This window comes from Tenrec ecaudatus, chromosome 16, assembly GCF_050624435.1.
Source record: "Tenrec ecaudatus isolate mTenEca1 chromosome 16, mTenEca1.hap1, whole genome shotgun sequence".
Classification (NCBI taxonomy): Eukaryota; Metazoa; Chordata; class Mammalia; order Afrosoricida; family Tenrecidae; genus Tenrec; species Tenrec ecaudatus.
In genome coordinates this window covers 104,484,372-104,510,987 of record NC_134545.1, presented here as the reverse complement: position 1 = coordinate 104,510,987, position 26,616 = coordinate 104,484,372, and the positions used below count along the sequence as shown (strand labels likewise).

The 26,616-nt window shown below is 53.8% G+C and overlaps 1 protein-coding gene across 10 annotated transcripts in view; it reads left to right on the top strand.

The window, feature by feature from the left end:
- FGFR2 (fibroblast growth factor receptor 2) overlaps positions 1–26,616 on the top strand; it is a 123,321-nt gene that overhangs the window by 39,612 nt on the left and 57,093 nt on the right. For all 10 annotated transcript variants that reach the window (XM_075534921.1, XM_075534920.1, XM_075534927.1 and 7 more), the window contains 2 exons: positions 8,520–8,689; positions 24,218–24,341. In XM_075534921.1, coding sequence (XP_075391036.1) covers positions 8,520–8,689; positions 24,218–24,341 — 294 coding nt within the window. The remainder of the gene's footprint in view (positions 1–8,519; positions 8,690–24,217; positions 24,342–26,616) is intronic.

The following is a 26,616-nucleotide window of genomic DNA, read 5'->3' as shown; positions in this document are numbered from 1 at the left end:
ATAGAACTGTCTCGGTTGCTGAGCCCCTCAATCTCATCTCTCTCCCACAGAGTGACTGGTGGGTTTGAACTGCTGAACTTACGTCCGCAGCCCAGCACAGAATCCACTACCCCACCAGGGTCCCTAGATCAGAGGAAACTCAGAAGCAGACTCACTTCCATCAAGTCCGTGCTGACTTGCAGTGAGCCCGGAGGACAGGGTGGCTGGTGGGGGGCGGGGGGGCGGTTGTGTTCTGTGACTGTGACTCATTTCTGGGATAAAGGCTATGCCTTGCTCCCACGGAGCAGCTGCTGGTTTCAAACTGTTGACGTTGTCCTTAGCAGCCCAGCCCATAACCACGGTGCCACCAGGGCTCCTTAAATCAGAGAGCGAAAGGAGTGTCAAATGGAGTGTCCCCCACGCTACAGAGCTCGGGCGGGTACATGCTGTGCCGTGTGTATTCTCGACAGCAGAATCAAGGTGATTTGGAGGAAGAGGAGGTTGGAGGCACACAGAGATGCTGGCGTTGCTGGACATTCCTTTGTAATGGGAACATCATCTTGGTCCCTAAGGCCAGCCCTGGTGCCCTCTGGGTAGCTGGTTTCGGTGTCTTTTCATCTTGGCTTCCTCTCCAGGCAGGTAGTACAGTCTCCCTGGTGGAGGACAAGTGGAGGAGGGCCTTGCTGTGAGCGGAGATACTGGGAACTCCCCCAGGGAACTGCGCCTCTCCGGGGACAGCCTGTGGGGTCCATGGAGGTGCCTCCATCATCACATTGCCTCCTAGGGATTTTTCACCTAGGACCACTCCCCTGCCACCCCTCCCTACACACGTACACACGTCACTCCCCACCCCACCCCCAGCAGGCCTTCTCTTCATTTGCCCCAAACCAAAAACAGATGAACTCCGGTTTGTTGCCAGGCTGGGGGCTAATTCTAAGAGATGCCGAACCTTCCCCCACCCCACTCCAACCAGGAGTCAATGCATTCAAATGTCCTGATTAGTGATATTTTTAAGAGCCCTAATCATGGACTTCAGACAGAGCCCTTAGTCGGCCTTTAGGGAGTTTGGGAGACTTCATCTAAGAGCTGAAACGGGCTGTGAGTGTGTGTGTGTGTTTTCATTTTTTCAATTTTTTGCATCCATAAAAATACAATTGGCAGTCACTAACATCCAAAGCACACATAAATCTTGAACTTTTGACTTAATGACCATGGGAGAGTTCAAAGGGCAGTTTGGTGTGGCTCAGAGAGCACTGCCCTAGGAGCTGGGGCCAAGGGCCTCAGGTGGCCTTGCCTCTGGCAGCGTGACCTTGATAAGATCACTTAATCTTCCTGGGTAGATGGCATTAGTCACAGCAGTCCAAGGTTCCTTTTGGTACCAAGGTGGCATGAGTCCAGGATTTTCCCTCCGTTTCAAGGAGCCCTGGTGGTGTCATAGGTTACCTTCTGGGCTGCTAACCACAAGGTTGGTGGTTCAAACCCACTAACCACCCCTAGGGAGAAATAGAGGCTTTCTACTTCTGTAACAAACAAAATTATATGCCTTTGCTGTTGGTATTGGACTATATCTGGGTGTTGATGGGAGCAAGCTCAGCAGCCTGTGCATTCTCATCAGGTTTAAATCACAGAGGTGAGAGAAATCCACAAGCCTATCAATTGTTGACGAGATCAATATCTGCCTGAAACACAGATTCTGGGGAGAATGTGAGACCTTGGAGGGGCCTTCATCAGAACATTCAGTTAGACATCCTCATTTAATAGCTAAAGCTTTTAACCAGTCTTACATTCATCAGTCAATCCCTCCTTCCCTCCCTCCATCCCTCCCTTCCTCCATCCCACACTCTAATGCAGACTCCATAAATGGAAAATGGTCCAAGTCGCCCCAGCAGGTGTGGCCCTGCCGTTGACCAGCAGACAGTGGAAGGACTGTTTTTTGGTCCTGATGCCGAAATGCAGCTCAGTAAGGAATAGCGGCTCATTATTGGGGTGGGGTGTGTGCGAGGAGGAGGTCAGGAAGACCCCGGTGCTGCGCCGGCAACCCTTGGCTTACAGAGGATTTCTGTTCCCAGCTGAGTCTTGAAGTCGAGTTTGTGGGTAGGTTGGAACCAGTGCATATGTTTCTTATTTGGCCTGACGTTAGTGCAAGGAAGGACTTGAAACCTTTTCGATGATTTAAGAGCTGAAGGTGCAGCCAGTGAAGGTGATTGCGATGAAGAATTTGTTGCTAGTGGGGGTGAGTTCATTCGTTTCAAAGCGAGGGGAACCTTATAGAACGTTAAGGGCATGTACGGTTGTCCTGTAAATCTACGACCTGGGGACTGCCTGTCTGTTGGGGGGAGTTTCTGTGGGGTTGTAAATCTGTCTAACTAGCTGCATTTTAAGAGACTTCTGCTATATTACAGTGAGATTCTGGATTCTTAACATGATCATGCATATGCAGTAACTGCTTCAGTGTCGAAAATGTTCGCGTTAATGACTAGGGAGCCTCTCGTCCACCTGCACAAGCTGGGCAGTGAATGGGGAGGACTGCAGAACTGGGCGAGGGCTTTGACGGAGAATATGAAATGTACCATGCGCTGCCAGAGAAAGAACCTGCGGTGTCCGAAGAGATGTCTCAGCTTGCTTCTGAGAAGGGAGAGTGATGTCTTTGCCTCAGGGACTTTGCCTCAGGGACTTTGGACAGGTTATCAGCAGGGAGCGATCCCTGTAGAAAGACCTCATGCTTGTTCAAGGTGAGGGTCAGTGGAAAAGAGGAAGGAGGCCTTCAGGGAGATGGATCGGCAGCTGGGCTACAACAAGGGCCTCGCCGAGGAGTGGCTGGGAGGGTGACACGGGAGCAGGCGGTGTTCGGCATGTAGGTTCGCTTTGCGTCGGAACTGACGAACGGGCACCGAACAGCAGCAAGGACGCCCTTGATGCTGCATTTGGGTTTATTTATATTGTGACCGCATCTTACCGCTCCTTTAACTTGTTTGTGATTAGCTAAACCTCATGGGTAAGAGAACAGCACCCTTTGGATACACATTTGACCCGAAGAGCTGAGAGGTCAGTACAGAAGGACTGTCCCTCTCATGTAGGTCAATGGTGTTGTGATATGCCATAGCGGCTAATGGCTTTGGAATAATTCATTTTCCCCATGCTGTTGAGGTTCGCAACACCATTCCCCGCTCCTTCCCTCTCTCCTCCTTCACACACGTTCAGGCGTCTCCTCTCCACCTGAGATGTACCTGGCTTGCAGCTCTGGTTTACATAGTGCTGCTGAGTAAGCATCTACTGAGCACCTTGTAGCGGAGCAATTTGTTGCACCAGCTCCTTCGCTGGATGGATGTTGGTAACGCTGCGCACGGGCAGGGATATGAAGGGGTCCCGGAGGTAGGAGAGCTGGATCAAGGGACCTGGTCTATTAACCAAAGCACTTGTCTACTAACTGGAAGGTCGTTGGTTCAAATCCACCCGCTGCTCCATGGGAGACTGCTGCGAATGCAGGCTGCTGAGGTCAAGATTCAGCCTTGGAAACCCTCTGGGGCAGTTCTGCACAGCCCGGGGGAGACCCAGCAGCAGCGCTGTGCTTGCAGGGCAAACCTTGCTCTTAACAAATCTTCCTCCCTAAGAAAATGTTAATAAAAAAAACACAAATCTTCCAGCTTCACATCAAAATTAATATATTTCAGAACGAGCCATTGTACGATAATAAAACATCCCCGTCTCCTCTTACACCTTGCTTGTTATTTTATTTAAAAACAAACAAACACACACACATTTGACACCTCAAGGGAGACCCGGGATGCTCGGCCCATGTCTATGTAGATTAGAGGGAAGGGTAGCGACACTCCGTCTTACATACATCCTGGGACACGTTGTCAGGAGAGGCCGGTTCCCGGGAAGGGCCTCGATGAGCTGGGTGGACAGCCTGGCTGCCACAGTGGGCGCAGGCTTAGGAACCGTGAGGAGGGCGCAGGACCAGGCAGTGTTTCGTTCTGTTGTGCACGGGGTTGTTATGGGTCAGAACTGACTCCGCAAAAGTGCTTTCTGAGATTGGAGTTGGTCAGGCAAAGGTATTGAGGGTTGGGGTGGTCTATCACTGCCTCATGGAGAAGGGGGGCGGTCGTGGGTGTGGGGGAGGCTAAAGCCCTCAGCCTGCTTGGCCTGGATAGCAGCTATTTGGGTGAAGGAATGCTATCAAGTTGGGGCTTTGAGCTGTAGCCATGGTCGTGATCTGTTTCTGCTTTGTTGACTGTATTTGATGGTTGGCCCCACCCACACGAGCTGGGGTTTCTGGATAACCCTCTCGCACCTCTACCCCACACGGCCTCATATCTGTTGTGCGTGATCAAGACTGCATGTAGGTAGTGCTGTTTTTCTGACCATTGAAATCTGGCCGCGGAGAGGTGGCGACCTGCCAGAAATTCCAGCGAGCATTCTTTCACCTGAGCCCTTAAATCATTCCTCAGGCACCGAGGCAAAGGTCCTGGTTGCCAACGTGCCAGGGCCCCGGGTCAGGACCGCACAAGCCCGGCTGCTCTGGAGTGACCCTGGGCGGTGTGCAGACTCTCTCTGCTCAGTCCTGCCAGAGGGCTCCCAAAAGACATTCCCCAGTCCTCCTACTTGGGGATGGTTTACAGCCATGGGAAATCATGTGCAATGGTGATTACGCACATAGATGTTGATTTCTTGTTTGTGAAAGAGAAGCTGGGGGGAGGGGGTGGCAAAGGAGCAGCTTAGCTGTAATGAATGCTATCAAAAGAGTTACTCTGTTAATATTTAGCTAATGCCCCTGAATGGGCTATTGTGTTTACTTAAACAAATGACAGGACAAAAGACACCTGACAGCATGAGGGAGGCTTCTCACTGAGGTCAGATTTCTGAGCGCCTTTGTTTGGCAACAAAGATCCTCATGTGCTCCTGGCCCTCAATGGCTTCTTCCCTGCGCTCTGGGGGTGGAAGGCTTAGGCCTTCCCCAGCAAAAAGCGCTGAAAATGAAAGGCTCCCGAGATGGCTGGAGCACCTTTGAGGGTGACCCGGGAGGCTGGCCCTGATAGGAATCAAGTTAAGGGTACCCCAAGGAGCCCTGGTGTTGCCTTCATGGAAGCATTGGGCTGCTGTCAGGTCACCTCTGCTGGGGGTGGGGGGTGTGTGGAGAGGAGGCTCTGCTCCACAACGACTTGCAGCCCCAGAAACCCTGCACAGCAGGGGTAGGGGGACTTTTTCTGCCAGGAGCGGGGCGGCATTTGGGTATATCACCCCATTCAAGGGCCATACAGAATCATCATCTGAAAAGTTAGCCTGCTTTGTCCGGGCAGACATTGAATTAACTCGCCCCTTATGTGTCGGCTGTAAGGTCGCTGTGAGTCCGCATCAACTCCGTGGCAGTGAGTTTGGTTTCGGAATGTGGTGGCTATGGCGCCCTGGTCGTGGCGTAGCGGTTGCGAGTCTGGCCGTTAATGGTAAGGTTGGACATTTGAAACCACTGGCCGCTGCGCTCTGCGGGTGACAGATGGGGGACTTTCTACTTTAAAGATCACCGTCTCAGAAACTCCCAGGTGCAGTCTACCCTGCCCAGTAGGGTCTCTGTGCTTTAGAATACACTAGAAGTGAGCGTGTGAGCATGATCTCGGGGCATTTTGAAGAGCTGGCCTGGATTGCAACGATTTGGAGAGGGGCCAGAACAGGCATGGACAGATGACCGGGAGCAGTGTGATGGCTAGAACTGCTTCTCCGTGGAGAGATGTGTGATGTTAGCAGCTCCGATGGCCCCTCAGGCCACGTACAGCACCCCCCCCCCCCGCCCATGTGCCCCACCCCAGCTGCAGAGTCTGCTCCGTGATGGTCAGTAGATAGGCATTCAGTATCCAGGACCAAATGGCTATGTAGGTTGCCAACTCAATGCCCGGGCTACTGAGATTGGAAAATGCAACCCACTGCTCCCTTTGGCAGTCTCCCCGCCTCCCCTGCTTCTCTCCCTCCTCTCCCCCCACCCCTTTCCACTGTGTGCCACCAGGAAACCCCAACCACCCATTGCTCCTGAATGGAGTCCCACTCCAGGTGACCCCACCCCCGTGGGCCCCAGTAGAACTGTGCCCATAGGTTTTCAGTGGATGTTTTTTTGGGTGGGGGGCAGAGGTTGTGGGGGACATAGATTGTCAGAACTTTCTTCCAGGGCGCCCCTGGGTGAATGCAAGTCACTGGCCTTTCTCTTAGCAGCTGAGTCCACTAACCACCTGCCCCATCCAGGCTCCTGATGTCCGAGAGACACCATCCCCACCACTGCGAGGAGCCCAAGGATCCGGAGGGGAGTGGGCCCTGGAGCGAGGGTGGGGCAAGCTGCTTGGGAGGCAGTCACTCCCATTCCTAATTGGACCCTGCAGGTCCACCTGTTGAGTGCAGATGCGGAGCACAGCTGTTCCTTCAAAGGAGGGAAGGAGCTGTCTGAGTCAGAGACGGAGCCTCCGCCCAGGTTCCCCTCTGGTTTGTGGGGCTTGTGTGCCTCAGCGCCATGGGCAGTATGAACCGATTTCTAGAAGGATCCAGGACCTGGGGAGGGTGCCTTAGAAAATACAGAGATTTCGTCTATTGATGTTTGTTGACTAAAACCTGACAAGCCATTCTGCTGAAGTTCTAGACCAGTGGTTCTCAACCTTCCTAATGCCACCACCCTTTAATACAGTTCCTGGTGTTGTGGTGACCCCTCCCACCTATAAAATTATTTTTGTTGCTACTTCATAAATGTAATTTTGCTACTGTTATGAATTCAGGTGATCCCTGTGAAAGGGTCATTCAACCTCCAAAGGGGTCATGACCCACAGGCTGAGAACCACTGTTCTAGACCCTCACAAAGGGGCAGCAGGAGGACTGGGGTCCTGGTTGGCTGACTGGCCCAGCCACCAGTCTGGAATCTGGCTCATTCCTGGACACCGTTGGATTGCAACTGGGGAGAAGCAGATTCTGATTAGTGGGGCTGACAGCTGGAGGGCTCTGCTCTGGAGTCCAGGTGAGTCCATTCCAATCTGGGCTGCCCCCATCCCCAGACCCCCTCTTTCAAGCCACAAGGCTTCTGGGCAGGTAACTGCTCCGAGCCTCAGTTTCCCCCGCTGTAAAGTGGGGCTTCCAATAGTGCCATTCTCATTGGATTGTCACAGAGAGGAGCGAGTTGAACCGTGAAGACTCTTAGTGCAGAGCTTGGGGAGTAGAGTGCGTGCAGTCTGTGATGGCCGTCTGAGTCCTTAGCAGCAGGCCTAAAGCACTTGAAGTAGGCTGCCATGAGGAATATTGCTTCTATGTAATGGGTCGCCAGAAGAACGATCAAATCTGTGTTGGAAGAAGGTCGCCCTGGCTCCTTAGAATCAAGGGTGACTCGACTTGGCTTCACACACTCTGGAGGGGCAGTTCCTGGAGAAGGGTACGCTTGGTGGAGGGGGTCAGAGAAAAAGAGGACGCCCCCTCCGGGAGCTGCGTTGACCCCGTCGTTCAGAGGACTGATGGTGAGGATGGTCAGGACCGGGCAGTATTTCATCCTGTTGACCGAGGGCCGCTACGCGTCAGACCGATTCCATGGCCCCAACCACAGCCGAGAGCTTTCACCGGTATTTTCACAGGGTGCTGCGGTTTGACTTAGATCAAATATACCCCTCTTGGTGATTTCAAAGTTGAACTCTTCTGTTGTTCAAAAACGCATGTGCATTGCTGACTTTGTATCAGCCCGCAGCCCCAGGGTTGCATAATGATCGGTGGCCTCCCCTGAAGTGAGCAAGTCTGGACATGGCAGTAGGGTCGTGGCATTCACAACTGTCTTTGGATCAGAGAACTGCCCCTGGGGGGTTCCGAGACTGTGACTGTCCCGGAGCAGAAAGCCTCCCCTTGTCGTGTACGGTGCTGGGGAGTGTGTGATGTCCCTTGAGTGGTTTATCCTAGGAGGACGATCATTGATGCTCATTGATCACTGATGCCTGTTGTAAACTTAAGCTCCAGGGGAGAAGTTGGGGTGGCTTTGAGGTCATCTTGTTGATGGGACACTGGCGTGTCGCTGTGATCCTTTAATGGGTTTGGCGATTGGAAGCTGTTGGGTGTAGAGGGCTCAGATGCTGCTAATAGACAGAGAGAGAGAATGGTTCAAACACTCTCCACTCCTTCCTCATGGACACAAACCAGCCAACAGCCAGCTGGGTTCGACAGTTGGAGATATTTTCCTGATGGTGTTATAGTAGGCCGTTCATCGCAAGGTCAGCAGTTTGAATCTGGCAGCCACTCCGAGCGAGAAAGCTTTTTCCTCCTGTGAAGAGTTTACAGTCTGCCCAACCCTCCGGGAAGTCCTACCCTATCCCATGAGGTCACTATGCATCAGAAGTGCGTCTTTAGTAAACATCACCCAATGGATGGCCTTCCTCTGAGAAAAGTTCTTTTTGGGGAGGGAGGGGCCCACTGTCAGCTCTTGCACATCCAAAGTCAAATCTTAACTGCCACTGCCGGGTGGAGTTTCCCCAGGCGTTGACGGGGGCCCCTTTCGGTGATGGTGGAGTTGAAGGTGATGTTGTTTTCCGAAACAGGGGCTCCGTACTGGACCAACACGGAGAAGATGGAGAAGCGGCTGCATGCAGTCCCCGCAGCCAACACCGTCAAGTTCCGCTGCCCAGCGGGTGGGAATCCCACGCCAACCATGAGGTGGCTGAAAAACGGGAAGGATTTTAAGCAGGAGCATCGCATTGGCGGCTACAAGGTAGGACCAGCCTTTTTAGTCACTTGTGAGTTCGAAGCACTGCAAGGTGTGCAGCACCTAGAGGGGGATCTGTGTGTCTGGAGTCATCTGATCGGGACCAGTTGCAGTGTCTGATGGGTTCTCAGCCACATGGCCTGTTGACTCAGTACCACCCCTGTCAGCGGGCTTCTTTCTGATAAGGGGAGAGTTGGGTCACGCCAGTCTTGAACATTGAGAGTCTGCGCTCTGTCGTCTATAAAGCTAAAACTGGAGCACAATTGCAGAAGTGCGCAGAACCGTCCGAGCGACCAGTCAACTTGACAAGTTGACTTCATGACGCTGGGCACCTAGACACGGTTGACTCGTCAGGGGGGTTCTGTGTGTATGTACTGAAACAATGAAGGCAAGTTGTCTAGGGGTGGGGGGGGGGTTAAGGGGGAGGCCTTAGACGAGGCTGAGTTTTATGAAGGGGGAGAGCTTCGGAGAGTCAGGGGCCATGCCCTGGCTTCCAGCATGGAGGAGGTGTAAGGGCCCATCACAGGAGGCTGGGCAGCTTTGTCGGTGGGGCCCTGTGGATTGATTGTGACTTGCAGTGACCCCAGCTGGCAGAGTAAAACAGCCTGTGGGGCTTTCTTGGCGAAATCTGTGCGGAGGCAGCTCCCCGGCTGTTTTCTGCAGAACTGCGGTGGGGGCCTCCGACGGCCAACCTTTCGGCTGGCAGCTGAGCACACTGTTGTGCCACGAGGCCTCCTCCAAACCACCCTCACCACCCTCACTACCACCAACTTGATTCAGATGCATGGTGGCCCCATGGGTTCCTGAGACTGTAACTCTTTATGGGGGCAGAAAGCCTCATGTTGCCCCCTCGGAGTGCCTGGTCCTTTCCTGTTGCTGACCTTGCTCCCCGTTAGCAGCCCAGCGGGTAAGGCCTGCACCCCGGGGGCTTGTCCAGCATGCACGGAGAGCTGGGACGCGACAGCCTCCCCATGGAGATGCCTGTGATGGAGATAAACTGCCCACTCAGCAGGTGTGGCTTGAGTATCCTTGTGGCAGGAGCTGTCCTCCGCATGGGCCAAGGACTCAGGGCTGGTGCAGCCCCAGCTTGCAGGGACTCCCAGTCTGGCAGGGAGGGCGGGCAAGTGCGCTGGCAGGCAGGGGACACGGAAGTAGGTGGAGCCAGCAGAGCCCTGGACTGAATCTCACAGGTGGTGCGGACTCTTGGGAGACTGAGGGCCAGAAGGCCAGGGAAAGATTCCGGGCTGGGCTTGAAGGAAAGGTGTCCTGAAAATGCTGAAGGTGCAGACTTCAGGAATTTAATGTTGGGAGAAGATTCCCTGTGACATTCTTTGGTGCAATTGGAATGGGAATGGGCCTATTAGTTGTTTACTGCCAAGTAACAAATTGTTCCAAAACATGGTGGCTTATTATGACAAGGTTTGTATCACACTGTTCGCAGGGCTCAGGAATCCGGGTGTGCTTGGGTGGGGACCTTCTTAGGATCCTTCTGAAGGTTTCTGGTGAGGCTGAGATGTGCACGGTTTCCTTGGAGAAGGACCTGCTTCCAGGATCCATGGTGTGTGGTGGCCAGGATTCCCTTCTCCTCAGACTGTCCCACGGAGGGTTCCACTCGTGCCGTGTGGCTCTCCACGGCGGCGGCGCTCAGCACAGCATGAAGGAGGATGAGCTCCAGTCACTGTCTTTGGTCGCCTAGTCATGGAAGTGACATCCCGTCACCTTTGATGCATTCTATTCCTGAAGCAAGTCTCGCCCACACTCAAGGGGATGAGTCCCAGGAAATGGGCGGCCACCGGGAACCGTCCTTAGGGGCTTGCACACTGGGTATCAGAGAGGCTGGCGCCCGCTCTGACCCAGGTCCTTGCAAACCAGGTGGGGGAGGAGTTTGTGGGCAGCCACCGTGGGCCTCCTGGAAGGACTTTTGGAGGAATGCCGAGCGTAATGCCATCAGAGTAGATGACACTTCAGATGCTGTGCTTCACGGCCTTCCTCTCCACACACACCCGGGAACCGTCCTCTGAAACCCCTGACCCGGTGACTCATCCTTCCAGGGTTCTGTCCGTAAGAGTGTCCAGTCGAACGTCTACAAGGCACAGCCCAGAGGGTGAGCCTCTAAGGTACCCCTGGGGCATGTGGTGTGAAGCCCGTCTATGGGAAGGCAAGGGTGCTTGAGAGCCAGGCAGGTGGAGGAAACACTCAGGGGTGGGGGTGGGGTCCTCCGGGCCTCAAGAAGGGCTCATTGGCTTCTTTGTTCCCCTCTCTGCCCTCTGACTAGGCGTAGCGTGATTAGATGGTTGGTGTCTCTACTACCTAGCTCCTGGAACAGGAATGCCAAAAGGGGCTGGCTTTGAAGAACAGACCATTTGTTTTCCCCTCCCAGTTTAAGAAGCTGGCACCCAAATTCTGTAGCAACCCCGGTGTCTCTAGCCCTGGTGTCTCTGGGTACTGGCCATCTTCAAGTGGCCTCTGGAATGACTTGTAGACACGCCCACACTAGTATGATCTCGTTCACACACAGAAACTCTATTCTCCAATGGAGACCACAGACACCGGCTTAGACGTGACATTCTAACGCAGATTTTAGGGGGGACACAGTTAAATCAGTAACAGTTGGCCTTTTTTTCTTTTTTTAAACAACAAATAAAGGGGGATTTCAGCAATGATTCTTGGGAAGGAAGAGTAGGCCACTCCAATTGTGGCCTTTGGAATGGCTCACACCACCGAGTGCTCTCTGGAACACCCAGTTGATGCCGACCCAATGGCTTGTCTATGGATCATTTTCGGTATCCCCTTTCCGCTCAAATAGCTACCTCTTGGACTTTGTCCAGGCTCTGCCTTGGGCCAGTCTGCTACAACCTCCTTAAAGTGTTACAAAGTAAAGCTGTGTCCCCCAGAATTAAGGTGGACCCTGCTCAAGCTATAGTGCTTTCAACGGCTCCACATGTGCACGAAAACCGGACAGTGAATGAGGAAGCCCAGAGAAGAGTGGATGTCTTTGAATTATGGTGCCGGCGAAGAACTACTAAATGCCCATCTCTGTCTTGGAAGCACAAGAACGTGCCTCAGCATCGAGAAGGGCGAGACGTTGTTGCACGTACTTCAGACGCGCTGTCAGGAGGGCCCAGTGCCTGCTTGGGAGAGTAGGCCAGTGAGCAAGAGGCAGACCCTCGGGGAGGCTACGGTGGGTACGGACAGAACCGTTGTGAGGACGGTGCACGACCGGGCAGCGTTTTGTTCGGTTGCTGTGCTTCAGAACGGACATGGCACCTAAGGACATCATACATACATCACAAGAACGGGGGTTCAGATCCTGGGGGTTAATTCATGTTGCCGATTAAGTCAGACTCGCGAATCAGTACAAAGATCCTCAAAGACCCTTCAGAGACGGTTGGATGCAAATCAGACGGCGCTTATGCAGATCTGAACGAGTGATTACAAGGAGGCGGGGAATGGAGGTTGCCTAATGAGAAATTGCTGCCTGATTTCTAACAGGTGCGGCTCTGTGTTGATTAGTCGTGGCAGCGTGCCCCTGAAAAGTGGGCGCACACATTGTAGAAGCAAAACGGGGTGCCTCTGGCAGAAAGCCCCCAGACAGCCCCTGCAGAAGGTCAAGGTACCCTGAGTGTTTTTATCGTTTCGTGTCCAGGCTGTTTCAGGAGTGAAAGAGAAATGGAATTTGAATGCGTGGGAACAAAAATCTAAAACATATTTTGCTTTGAAAAAAAAAAGATGGAAAAGTGCAAAGTGGGGAGGTACGCTGCACCTCGGAATGCAGGAACCAGGCACGCAAGTCTTGTCCTGCTGCGGTGGCTCTGGGGGCCAGCCTGCGAAGCAGAGAGCTCGTCCAACTGGACCGGATGAAGAATTGTTCACAACAGCCATGGCATTTGACATTCATTTTGAGGCGGCAGAGGCGCTGCATGGGGGCCCAGAGGCTTCTGGGACGTTGGAAAAAAAGACAGGAGAGCTCTTCTCAGCTGCTGGGAGAACTGCAAGCTTGGTCCTCTCGCCAAACCAGTTGTCACCGAGTCAGCCGCAACTCCTGGTGGCCCCGAGAGTGTCTCTCAGGAGAGCTGTGCTCCACCGGTCTCACGTAGATCACTAGCCCTGCTCCTGGGAGGCATCTGGGTGGATTTGAACTGCCAGCCTTTTGCTGACTGTTGGAACCAGCCCTCGGGTGTCCTACGTCATGGACTCATTGGAGGTTGAAGGGGCTGAGACCCTCCCCCTGCCCCTGCCTCTGCTCCACTAGGCTCCCTGGCTGGCTGGGCCTGCCTCACAGTTCCAGGGCCTCTCTGTGCCTGCAAAGGGCAGAGTTTGGGGGATATGGTCCCCAATGTGTTGGGTTTTCCTTCCTCCTTCCAAAAGCATGAGGATGCTGACATGCATTTGGCCGGAGGACCTTGTGAACCAGATGGTGCATCCTCGCTCGGTTCTCCGGGTGAAGGAGAAGAGGCCCGATCAGAGAACCGGGGGTTGGTGTCATCGAAGTCACCCTCTCCTCCAGCTCCATCCGCTCCCCACGAGCTTTCCAGAGAACAAGGGCTGCAGTGTTCCCTCACATATGTGTGATGTCCTTTCCTCCCGCTTTGTCATTCTGCTGTGTTCCCTGGTCTCCCGAGTCACCCCCACTCCCCGGGGTCAGGTGAGGTCCCTCGCTGCCCACTGCCCTGCAGCTCCTTCTGAAGTGGCTAGGAGTACGTGGCCAGTGACGGAAGATGAGGGGCGTGGAACTCTATGAAATTCAGTGGACACATGAAATGGGGGGGGCAGAAAGGCCATTTTGATGAAAATGACCAACCGCCGTCACGGAGCTGCCTTATTCATCCAGGAATTCGTGCTGAGCCATGCTCAGGATGGAGAGCCGGGCTGTTGTTTCATGCTATGTAGGCCTAGGCTGGTGGAGGGGGCAAATTTATTGAGAACGGCAGCGCTTGACTTAACCGGAGTGCTCTCCCCTTAATTGTTCGTACACACCTGGGCGTCTGTATCAGCCTCCCTCTGTGTTGCCTGCCCTCACCCTGGAAACGAGAAAGCCAAATACATCACCCTTCATGCTTGGCCTCTCGCTCTATGAAAACTGGGCTCAAACCACCAGTAAGCAGCGCTTTCACCTTCAGCAACACACAGATAAATAATAAATAGGATACAAATAAGAAACAAAGTGGGCTCTGAACGATGATCGCAGGTTACTACAGACAAGTGAGAATGTGAAGAAGAGCGAACCCTTTCTAATGCACTCCGTGTCGCCGTGCCGGAAGCACATGAGAAGCAGGCGCCTTTTACACCACTTGGCAGCTACGCGGAGCACTCTGTGGATGGTTACATTTCCATGCAACGTCTCGGAAGCATATAGCATGGATGGTCCCTTTCCAAGTGTATTTATTTCCCATTTTAGAAATGTATTTGTAATTTTCATTGCAAATCTCTACTGACCTGGTTGTTTTGAAGGGCCCGCTCACTGGATGTATGAGGCTGGGGTGTGAGGCTTATATGTCTTTGGAAAGAGACTTGTATCAGGAAATGGCACAGACAGCTGCTCACGGGGGTGCGTCCAGTCGGGTCCAAGCCTGGGGGCCAGATGTCAGCTGGAGGCTGCCTCTGACGCGGGTAGCTGCAGGGGCTGACCACTATGAAGCAGGAAGACCACAGACTGGTGGATGCTGAGTTGAGTGAAGCCAAGGCTGGCAGGAGATTTGAGGACGTTGACGAGCCAGGTGCAACATCCAGACCCATCAGCGGAAGTGAACCAGCACAGTGTCAGCCCATGAATGAAACCTCTCTCAAGTCTATCCAGCCTGTGACCAGGTTCAGGAGGTGGCCTTCCACTCTGTTATTCCCACAGCTCCTGGACTGCTTCATAGAGGATCCTATCAGCGTGGGCTTGACCACCTATCAGGGGAGAATCCTGGGCCAACCAAGTTAACACAAAACCCAACTATCACGGCTGGGCTCTTTAGAGAAGGCAAACCAGAGGTGTTTATCTGTCTATAGAGAGAGAAACTCCTATCAAGAAAGCGACCCACACAGTTGTAGAAATGGGTGTGTCCAGAGGGGTTCAATTCCGTGGGTCGGATGCTAACCCGAAGGCTTTCCTGATTCTTGTAGCTGCTGAGGTTGACGAAGCAGGAAGGTGGACCTGGGAGCAGGAAGGTCACGTTGGTGGAGGCAGAGGTTAGCAGAGCCGAGGTCAGCAGGTCAGGCTTGTGACTGCAGAGCCAAACGAAGCAAAGGTTGGCCGTGAATATAGAGGCTGCACATCCTTCCTGGGGTCGTGGGCCCTTGACTCAAGGCCGGAGACTCAGACATGGATGAGATAGATGCAGGATCCTGGCCAGCAGGAAGAAACAAGCCTTTCCAAAGAGTCGGATTCAATAGGGATACACCATACCCATGACTTGATCAGGGGGATTCACTCCACCATGATCTTCCAGCAATTGCTTGGCGACCCATAGCGGATCCCATCCCAGAGTTGATTACATTATGCTAGATCACATCCGGGGTAGGCCTGGAAGGCCAAACCGACTTTGACCCGAGATGTACATGTTCTAGGTTACTCAACCCTTGTGGCACTGTCAGATGAGTATTGGACGGCTAACCCCAGCATTGGAGGTTCAAACCCACCAGTGGCCCCTGGAGAGAGAATGAGCCTGTCTGCTCACATAAAGATTTATAGGCTCAGACAGTGTTTCTGGGGTCATTATGGGTTGGAATCCACTTGATGGCAGCGGGCTTGGGTGTTGATTTTAGGTTTCTTAGATGCCATGCTGAAGACATTTTAAAAAATTGTGAGAAGCGGTTGTTTGTTTATGTCAGTTGTATGGGACACTTAACATGTTTAACATGCACCGTGCTGTGGCTTTCATCACGTGGGTCGTGTTGTTTAACCTCCCCCATTTCCAGGGTTTTCCGGCACCCTGTTCAGAGGTTCAACCAACCAACCAAACTCACTGCCACTGAGTTTTAGGACCCTCTCTAAGACAGCGTGGACCTACCCTGTGGATTTCTGGGATTAAGGATCTTTATGGGAGTAAGAAAGCCTCATCTTTTTCCTGAGGAGCAGCCGGTGGTTTCAAACCACCGACTGCAGTTCGCAGCCCAATGCATAACTCGAGAGGCCACCGGGACTCCCATCACAGAAGCTCAATGAATATTCCCTTAAACAGCAAGTCACACCGTCCCTCCCACCCCCCGGGTGTTCTAACGACTTTTGAGACACATTTTACGCTCAACTCTCAAGTGTGTTTGAGGGGGGGTGGAGCAAAGATCACGACTCACCTGCGTATGAGAATAGGTAGGCTTTGCGAAGGTGTTTTTCTGCCAAGACCTATCAGCTGTTGTCCCAGCCCAAGCAGTACGTGATGAGGAAGCAGACATATGCTCTTATCAGCTGATGTGTATTGATTGCTTACCCACATCAGGACTGAGCCAAGGGGCGGGGGGGGGGGGTGGTAGTGGTGTTGGAGCTGGCGAGCGGCGCTGGGTGCTTTTGGTGTGAACTTCGAGCCCTTGTTCACTGGCTGTGTGTTCTCCCCGTGTGGCTACCTGCTCTGTGAGCACCTTGTGAAAGAACCGCTTCCCAAGAGCATGTGGATCCCGGCCCGGGGCACAGGGTGCAGTGGACCTCCGTGGGGCCCTGCCGCTTCGGAAGGGGTTCCTCTGCCTTGCCTTCTGTCGTTCACTTCCCGGAGCCCTCTGGAGAGATTAATGGTCCTGTGTGCCGAGTGGTGGGAAGTTTCTGGTGGGAGAGGTCCGGTGCTGGCCCAGCCCTGCTCTCGGGGTACCTCCTGAAAGGCAAACTTCTTCTATCGACGTAGAGTTTAAGCATTAACAGGTGTTTGCCTCCAGTCTGTGTGGTGATAAGCAACAGCAGGTGCCCGGCCCTTGACACGGGCCAGCACAGGTTGTGCAAACAACCCAAGGGGGTGATTTGGAATCCACCCCCACCCCCGTTCGAGGAACCTGCTGGGACATGGGGGCCGGGATGAGAGAGCAAGATTGGACACCTAGTGATCACTGGTCCGCTGGCCCATGCCCACTGGGAGCGTTTAGGAAGACCAGCACATACAGGGATGCTCTGGGTCCCTGAAGAGGGAAAGGAGTGTAAGGAAATCTTGGGGTGCTTGTCACTGCGTAGGGCTCTTTCTGAGGGTCACCGCCAACCGCGCGATCAATTTCACGTTGGTGGTCTCGGCTCACCCCGAGGTGCCTTGGAAGACCTGTTTGGCAGCCACTTTGCAAATTCTCAGCTTTGCAAACCCCAGGAGACGGTACACTCGGGTCCCTGTGAGTCAGAATGGATTGGATAGCAACTGCGACCACCGGCGGCGGTAGCAGCACGTTGCCCATTACATGGCCAGAGCACCCACGGGCTCTCCATGAAGTACGACTTTCCATCCAGTTTTTAGGCGTTGCACATGTTACTGAACACCGGGGTATTTGGAAAGGTCTGTAATTTCTTGCAATGTGGAAACCAGAGAAGCAGCCAGGTGGCAGGCAGGTGACTCTCATCGATGTGTCTCTCTGCGCCACACGGACGACCTCCGCATTCCTGTTCGTCATGTGTCGGTAGCTGCGGGGTTGAACGCGCACCCTAGAGATGTAGTCGGGTAACAGGAATTCCGAGGAAACCTGTCTGGGCTGCCATTTGTCTGTGTGTTGCCAGGGCGTGGAATGTTTGTGGAAGCTGCTGTGTGCACCTTCCAAGTGCGAATGTCTAGGCTAGTCGTGTGCATCTGGCTCGTTTCAGTAGTGAACTGCTCTTTAGTGGACCTCGCTGGGAGCCTCCCTCTTCGTTAATTCTGTGACCTGGCAGGTGAAGGTTTGGCCAGTGCCACAAAGCTCTGGGCTCAGGGAGGCACGGGATAAAGATCACAGGGTCGACTCTGGGGCCTCTCTTTCTCCTGACTTTTGCATTTGGTCCCCCTGAAAATTCCAGTCTTTTTTGCAGCTCTTCTGCTAGTTGGGTGGATGTACAGGGAGCTGTTCTATTTTGGCGTTTTGGGGTTTGTGTGTGTGATTTTTGTGTGCATTCGCCACAGGAAAAGGAGAGAGGGTAAGCTACGTGGACAGTGGAATAAAGATGCATTGTTCACAGTCTGGGATCTCTTCTCTCTGCTTTTGCTTGTGTTTACACAGTTTTGCTAACAGATCCAGGTGCGCCTGCCTCTCTCGGGGCAGGTGTGTTGCGTGTGCTCTCTGTGAAATGGGAGCAAATATACATATCTGTCTTCATCCCCTTCCCCGGCGCCTCCTTCGCTGTAATGATGATGTCACGTTCTCTTGCGAACTGGGTGAAGCGTTAGAAGACCAGATGGGGGGTTTAAGAATGTGTGGGGTTTCCTTTTTTAAGTTCTTCTTGCTATTGGGGTTTTCTTTTTTTACTGTGGTGAATGTTTCGTTGGTAAAACATTCGTCACTGCTGCAATCTTGACGCGCACAGACCAGTCCAGTCTTTGTGTGGCTCACCCATCACCGTGAACTGGGCCTGAGTCCTCCCGTCACCCCCAGCAGCGACTCAGTGGCTCTTCAGCCTCATGCCTTACTGCCCCCCACCTTGCTTGCACACTCCTGGTGACAGTGAGTAAGCTTTGGCCTGAATATACCTGATGTCGATAACACACAGTTGTGATCCGACAATAATAGCCTTTTTGTGACTGGCTGGCTTCTCTCAGCCCAGTGGTTTCAGGGTTCATCCAGGGGGCCACACGTATAAGGATTCAACGTACTTTCATCCACCCAGCCCCCCTTATCATGGAGTTTTGGTGGCGCAGTGGTAATGTGTTGGGTTGCTAATTGCAAGGTCAGCAGTTCAAAACCAGCAGGTGCTCCTTGAGGAAAAGACGGGGCTTTCCACTCCCATGAAGGTTACAGTCTCGGAAGCTCCCAAGGGCAGTTCTACCCGGTCCTGTAGGGTCGCTTGGCTTTAACATTGACTTGAGGGCAGTGGGTTTCCATTGGTTTGTTTTATTTCACCAGCAATTATACTGGTTCATTCCAAGGTAGGAATGTGAGAATCTTCCTTATCTTTTTAACGGCTTAGCAGGCCGAGGTCTTACATCTCCATTCCAGACCACTGCAATCAAGCAAGCCACCCAGATTTTTTTGTTTCATCTGAAAGTTATATTTTCAGGGGACTGTACTTAGTTAAGTGTGCAACAGGCTTATGCAATGGCGTAGACTCTTGTTAGAGTGACAGGGTGACTGCAGTGTGACACAGACACACCTAAACTCCCTGTTGGAAAAATGGCACCGACAGACTTGCTCGATCACCAGCCTTCACTGGCGGTTGTGTTACACTTACCCCCCCCACCAAATAAAAAATAAAACTCCTGAACCCCTGTGAAGCGTAATAAGGGGAGGTCTGTTGGGTCACTTCTCCGTTGTCCCGGCTGACGGGACAGCTTGCTGACCCTGCGTGTTCACCTGCTCCAGCTAGTGGTTCAGGGAATAGCCTGGTTCTTCTGCCTGGAAGGTTTCGTGGTGCTTTCTGTGGGCTACATTTCTTGCAGAGGGATTAGCTGGCTCTCCAAGAAAGGAAGGAAGGAAGGAAACAGGGGTGGGAGAGTGGGGATGGGCAGAAAAGGCACGCTGGGTTTTAATAGGTACCAACAAATCTTTTTACACAAAGGTGTTTTTTTTCTTTCTATTTGAGCTCCTGTCTCCCACTTGAGCCTCAGCCGCCCTCCACCTCCTCTGGAGCCCTGGAAGTTGGGCACCTCTGTGGTTTTGGTTAATCAGCCTGGGAATCATGGTGGCTCATTATCGCTATTTGCATACCCCCTCTTCTTAATGGAGTCACACATCTTTCCATCATCTGTTTATTGGGCATTTGCATTTCTTCCACTTTGAACGCAGGAGTGTGTTTTGTCTAATTAAGTGCTGGGGGTGGGGGTGGGGGGAGGTGGCCCTCGCAGGCGGAGGCATTTAGGAAAACCTGTCCCTGGTACAGCTCGCGCTTCCTTTGGAAAGGTGGTTTCTCCAGGCTGATCTGCAATCAGCCTGTGGAACCGAGCAGAGCCCCTGAAAGACGATTCTCCCACCTTAGTTTTCCACCTTCACAGAGATGCCGCCTGTCTTCCCTCAGCGCCTGCTGAATAGTCACTGGTTTATGGTAAAGGGGTGAGAGGCCGGGTGCTGGCCCACTACGCGCAAGGCTGACCACTCAAACCCACCAGCCGCTCTGAGGGATGAGGCGGCGTGCTTCTGCCACCATGTGCAGTCGTGGAAACCCTACGTGGGGGCGCTGGGTCAGAAGGGGCTTGGTGGCAGCAGGTTGCGTTTAGGGCGGCCGCTGCAGGAATCTAGCAGCCTGCTTGCTGGTGTGTCCGAGACCATCCATGTGGAGAAGGCCAGCGCTCCTAAAACCGGGGCTTGGTGGTAGGAAGGCGCTTCCAGGGCTTGTGGGAAGTGAAATGAAAACATGAGTGGGTCTTGTGGGGGATGTTTCACAGCTCCTGGGTGTGTCAGGGAGGAGCCATGGTGGCTTAGTGGTTACACACTGGGCTGCTGACTGCAGTTCGAAACCAGCAGCTGCTTCTAGGGAGGACAGGCTTTCTACTCCTGTAAACAGTTACAGTCTCGGTCTACCCTGTCTTCCAGGCTCGCTAGGAGGTACAAGTCTGGAGGTGAGTTTGCAGTCTGTTGCGTGTCAGCGAGTTCGAGACTGGAGCAGGAATATCTGTCCACAGCAGGGTCTGTGCTGGTCTTCCGGGAACCCAGGTCCCTGGAAAGACAGAAGAGGAGGCCTGTTTCATAAGAGAACTCCTCACTGTCGAAACACTGTCCTCGGCTGGCTTGCTCATATTTGTAAATATGTGGGAGCAGGTCCCCTTGAGAGGGTCTTGTGTGGAATTCAGGCCCCCCCGTGAGAGTGGCGAGCTGGCCCTCTGCCCTGGTATTCCACATGGCAGCAGCACCCCAGCCGCATATGCCAATAGGCCAAGATGGCATGTTTGGGGCCTAGGCAGCCGGTCCCCTCCCCTCCCCCCGCCGCCCCCGCACAGTTCAGGCTCGGCTCCATTTGGCTATGCCGTGTGCCAAAACTGGAAACAGGCACAAGAAAGACATTGACAGTTTGGACGGGGTCCAGGGCCAGGCACTAGCTGAGATTAAGGGCTTTATGGGCCTGACATCTGAGCAGGGGCTCAAAGAACCGAATATTTACGGCAGGGCTGCAGGCGGGATTACCCGACTTGGGACGTTGGGTGCCTGTGGCTTCATCCCTAAGTTACCCTCCACGTGACAGGTTCCTCAGAGGCCTTGAGACTCCCAGGGGGGAGAGAAGTTCTGGCCCCATGTGCTATTGCGGTTCCCTCTGAGAGCGTGGGGTAGGACAGGTAGTGTCTTGTGGTTGGCCCATCTGCATGGTTCAAACCAGGGAGCCCACACCTTCCTCTTCTGTGTCTGTAGCACACAGCCGCTCCGGCGTGGCGTTCTGGGGGCTCGAAAGTTTCCCGGCCCTGGGAAATGTTGAACTTACTTCAGGAGCCCTGGTGGCTCAGTGGGTTAAGTATTGGGCTGCTGACTAGAGATCAGTGGTTCGAACCTACTACCTGCCCCAAGGGGAGCAGGGCCAGGCAGTCTGCCTCCTTCAAGACCACAGCCTTGCAAACTCTGGGGGAGCCCTTCTACTCTGTCCTCAAAAATTGCTGTGAGCTGGAACGGACTCCACAGCAGTGGGTTTGGGGTTTGGGCCGACTTCAGGAGACCCCCGAGATAGTTAAGGTTTATTGTGCCAACCTGGCCGATAAACACATGCGGGATTAACTGAAGGGCAGAGAGATAAATGGCTCTGTGAGCCTCGCCTTTCTAGTTCTTGGGTCTCTTGCTTTCTGATGGTCAAACCAGGGTGCAGCTGCCTCAGCCAGTTCCCTGCTTCAGCTGGCAAGGCTCACTTCCTGCAAGAAATCCTGAAGGAGAAGCCACATGGACCTACCCTGATGCAGCCCTGGATGCTGGAGCACCCGCGTGGAGACCCCTGCCAGCGCTGAGATGCTTACACGTTCACTGATTCGGCTTTCCTCCTGCAGTCGGCATCATTGCATGTGTTCTGTGAGATTGAGGAGGACTTTCTAGGCCGTTGTTGGGCCTAGGGGCTAATGTTGGACTAACACACACCCTTTCTACCCTTGCTGAGCCCACGTCAGAGGACCCTGAAACAAGCCAACCACACTGGCTCCTGGCAGCAAAATGCAGACTCTCCCTGGACGCCCATGTGCTACCGAGTGGGACTGCTTCTTTGGGTCATTGTCACGGAAGCAGATCACCTCCGAGGAGCCCTGGGAGGTGGATTTGAACCACCAACCTGCCGCTTTAGACTGGTAGTCATCTGTAAGCCTTTTGCCCTACCCAGGGGCCCCAGAGGGCACTACACCTCTCCATCTGTGTCTCTTCCAAGCCGACAACAGAAGGGGAGTCTCCCAGACCTGAGGGCAGACCCTCTCCCTCTGGATCCAGCAGATTCGTTTCACGACTATGCTTCTCACCTGCAGCAACGAGAATCCCCTTCCTGTCACCATCCCCACCACTCCAGACCCTCGACGAGGTACCTCCCTGGCTGCCGCGCGAGTCGGTGGAAGGCAGCAGCTGAAGCTAAGTGACCGGCCAGCACCCGGCCTGCCAGCTCATGCTCCCTGTGCCAGCAACGGGCAGGGAGCTTGGCTTTGAACCCTGAGCCAGTCGCCTGCCCTGCCTGTAGTCTCGGCTCTTGCTGGACGCTCGGCCCATAGGGAGACAGGTGTGCTGCGGGGGTCCCTGATGGCCTCTGACCTTGGTCTGCAAGGTCGTCTCTGACACGGCTCTTTCACACGGACAGAGCAGCTGTCCCGTTTTTGTAACGGCGCGTCCCCGGCACGAGCACCTTATTCTCTACTTTGGGCCCTTGGCTTACTCGTGTACTTGTGAGGGCTCGGCGAGCATTAGGGGGTTTTGTGTGGCCCAGACAGAAAGCCCTTGTAAAGTTCAGGGCATCGTTCAGAAGGCCGTCGGCTTGTCTGCAGTGATGGTTCAGATGCGTGGGGGCTCTGGTCACTTAAAGTGGGTTTTCTTTCCATCTTGGAGGCATGCCCTGTCCAGAATTGTGCTTCTTTGAAGGACTTGGCTCTGGACAGAAACATCGAAGCCCTAACCCTGAAGGCGAAGCTCTCAAATTTTGGCCTCCTCGGGGAACCTCCTGCTGGCCGGAGAGCAAAGCGGGTACCTCAGGGTCTGGCCAGAATCTGGGTGAAGGAATCCCCGTCACTTGCTTTTACATGTGCCGCTTATCTTTGAAAAGTCTCAAGGGCTCTGTACACAGATTGATCACAGCTTTGGCTACGCAAGGGCTCATTTCTCCCATATTTGGAATTCTGGGAATATCTCACAGGAACAGGCAGTATCTGTCCATTCCCCACCAGAGGTGGATGGGGCAGACTCTCCTCCCCCATTGAGATTCCAGACAGCACCCAGGGCCATGGGGTGCAACATGGAGAGCTCTCAGATGGGAAGACTCTGGGAGCAGAAATGGCCTGAATTTGTGGGCTCCGGGAGACAATAAAATTAGCAGAGATGGAAGGAAGGGGCTGGGCGCTGTGCCTGGCAGACCGTCGGTGTTCACCAGTGTTTGTTCTGGGGGCACCGGCTGTTCGGGGTGGGACAGGAAGCTTGCCCTCCATGCCAGGGCACCTCTTGTTCAGCCTCCACGCCTTTGTCGGTGGTGGGTTGTGAGTGGCCGTGATGCCGAACAGTTTTCAGTGGAACTTCCGGACTCAGAAGGACCAGGAACAAAGGCCTGGTGATCTACTCCCCCCAAGTCAAGCCAATGCGATCACAAAGGTCCCATCTGCAACAGAATCTGGGGCTGAGGGTGCAGGAGCCAGTACCCTTGGACTGCATGGTACCCGGGCTCCTCGGGAGTCATGGTCTCTTCCACGGCAGCCACTGACAAACTGTCCAATGTGTGTTCTAGAGCAGGGTGTCTTAAACAGTGGCTTCCACACTCCACCCCTCTCTCCGAGGACTTTGAAGCACGGGCAGGTGCTGCCAGAACACCTGAGTCAGGACGTGTTTGATTGCGAATTAATTTGGGGTGATTGCATTCGTCTCAACCCCCACATTCAGTTTCACACCCCCACATGGGGCTGCGACCCGCTGTTTAAGGTGCTTTGTTCTGGATGGTTCCCATACAGCGTGGGAAACAGAGAGGTCGGGCGCCACGGGACCCAGGACATTGATTCTGGGCCAGACCTGGATTCCTGCTCTCCAACCACTGGCCTCTCCTGGAGGGACCCTCCCATGCATGACAGGGACAGTTGCTTTATGTACACAGCCCCACCTCCCTGAGCATGCCGGCAGCTCCCTGGTCACCTGCCCGCCAGCACCATCAGGAGGGGTTTCCTGGGTCACCATGCCGAGTACTTCCTAGGAGGAGATTTGAACTCTTGTGATTCTTGTCTGCCACGCCAGTTCCCCAAACGTCTTTTCCAGTCTAGAAAGCACAGTGCCCCTCAGTGTGCGCTGAGGTTGTTAACTACACCGTTGCTTTGGTCTTTCCAGGTTCGAAACCAGCACTGGAGCCTCATTATGGAGAGCGTGGTCCCGTCCGACAAAGGAAACTACACTTGCGTGGTGGAAAATGAATACGGGTCCATCAACCACACGTACCACCTCGATGTTGTGGGTGAGTGTCCGCTTCTTTGTGCGGCGGCCCGCTCCAGCCCGACTCACTTGGAATCACTAACGTGAGCCGTGTGTTTCCTCGGAGCTTCAGGAGGGGTGGTTCGTTTTCATTCTTGGTAAACACAAGCTGTCACCTGAGAAGGAGGCGTCTGTCATTTGACAGGGCTGTGTTTCCTGACTTTCAGCATCTTGGGTGCTTTGCACAAGCCCCTGGGTTCCCGAGTATCCTCCGGTGTGAGGGGAATGTGGGATGACTTGTGCTGACACCTGGAAGCCCATATTTTATTCTCAGAAACGTGCGTGGGTGCTGGGGGAGGTGAGACGACTGTATCATACTGCCACAAGAGTCAAGGCCAAAGTGTAGTCAGGACTGAGTGTGTGGCTGGTGGACCAAGCGCTTACTGTCCAGGGACCCTCTAGTGCTCCCAGGATGTCCATTCCTGGAGGAAATGGTCTCTGTGGAAAGATATAAATTACAAATAAATTTACCTGCGTGTTCTCTAACACGGACACAGGTACGCTTACATCGTTTCCTCGGGTCTTGCCTGTTACGATGGGTTTCATTGTAATGGGTGAGGAAAGGTGCGGTTTCTCTGCCTGGTTGGAAGATCAAGAGCACATAGGTAGAGCTATGCCTACGGAGCCCAGGTGGTGTCGTGGTAACTCGCTGGGCTACGATCTGCATGATCGGCAGTTCGAAACCGCCAGCAACTCCGAGGGAGAAAGCCTGGACTTTCTACTCAACCTGTGGGTCACAACCCATTTGGGGGGGGGGGGTCGAACGACCCTTTCCTGGGGGTCGCCCGATTCATCGCAGTAGCAAAATGCCAGTGTTGAAGTAGCAACGAACATAATGTGATGGTTGGGGGTCACCACCACATGCGGAACTATATGAAAGGGTCGCGGCACGAGGAAGGTGCAGAACCGCCGCAGAGTCTCAGGAACCCGAGGGAGGTTCTGTGCGTCAGCGTCGACTCGATGGCGGTGAGTTTGGGTGTTTGTTTGAGAGCTGTGCCGGGACGTGTCGCTGCAGATCCTCTTTGTAGCGCAGACATGGTAGGGCAAGACTGCTTCCCTGTGGGAGGCCCTTTCCGTCCTGCAGCCAGGCATGCGCCCAGGACTCCCGTGTTTGGGCCCTGGCTTCTGGTTACTGTGCGGTTTGCCCTTTTCTGCACCCAGTGTCTGCTCACTGGCTGGAGAGAAGACCTGAGCCCACTCTGCTTCACGTGACTCCACAAGCACACCGCCCACCGCCCCACCGCACGGCTGAACGCCGGCTTCCTCTGTGATTCCACAGGCACGGGTCCCAAGTATTATTTCACCCGGGGGCATCTCTTCTCCTTCAGTTCAGTATACACTCTTAGATGAGAGAGCCCCACCCCCTAGATATTTCAATTACCCGAAGAGCCATTAAGAAACTTTCCAAAATGCTTGATTAATTAAATGGCGTAGGTTTAGTTAAGTGCAATGTTAGGTTCACTGAAAATTAAGCAGAAAAGCAATTTGATTTTCTATCAAGTTCAATTAAATTAAATCCCCCAATCCATCCTGACTTAGTAAGCGCAGTATAGACTTTCCTTCCCCTGTGCGCCAGCGCTCGGTGAAAAGGGAGGCCCGGTGACACTGTGGTTAAGCTCTTGGCTGCTACCCAAAAGGCTGGTGTTGGCAGTCACCGGCCATTCCACGGGAGAAAGGTGTGGCAGTCTGCTTTTGTCAAGATCACAGCCTTGGAAGCAAGCCCTAGGGGGCCGTTCTGCTCCGGCCAGTCGGGTTGCTGGGAGTCACGATGAACTTGGCAGCCATGGGCTTTGTGTCCCCCGGAAAAGGTGCTACTATTTTGGAATCCTGTGCTTCTGTCCCTCAGAGCCACGGTGCGACATTTATAGGTTTGTGTCTGATGTGGATCGTATGGGTATGCCCAGGCGCCATGAAGCCTGCTTTTCTCATAGAGATATTTGTGGTGTGTTCAGCGAGGATTTACCAAGTGCAGAGTTAGTGAGGGTTACCACGAGCAGTTACTTTGCAGAACAAACCTACAGAGAAGGAGCGTTCAGACAGAAGCACGCAATGGCCGGCGTTTCTTTGGGCGTGGCCATCGCTAAGTGCTGCCCAGTTGGTTCGGACATCCAGCTGACCCCATGCCGTCGGCAGAAGGCAGCACTGCCCTCTCCGGCGCCTTTTCCACAAGATCGCTTTGTGTGAGCCCATTTTTGGCAACAATCCATCTCGGTGAGGGTCGTGTTCTTTTCAGACCTCGACCCTCTGCCAATCGTGAA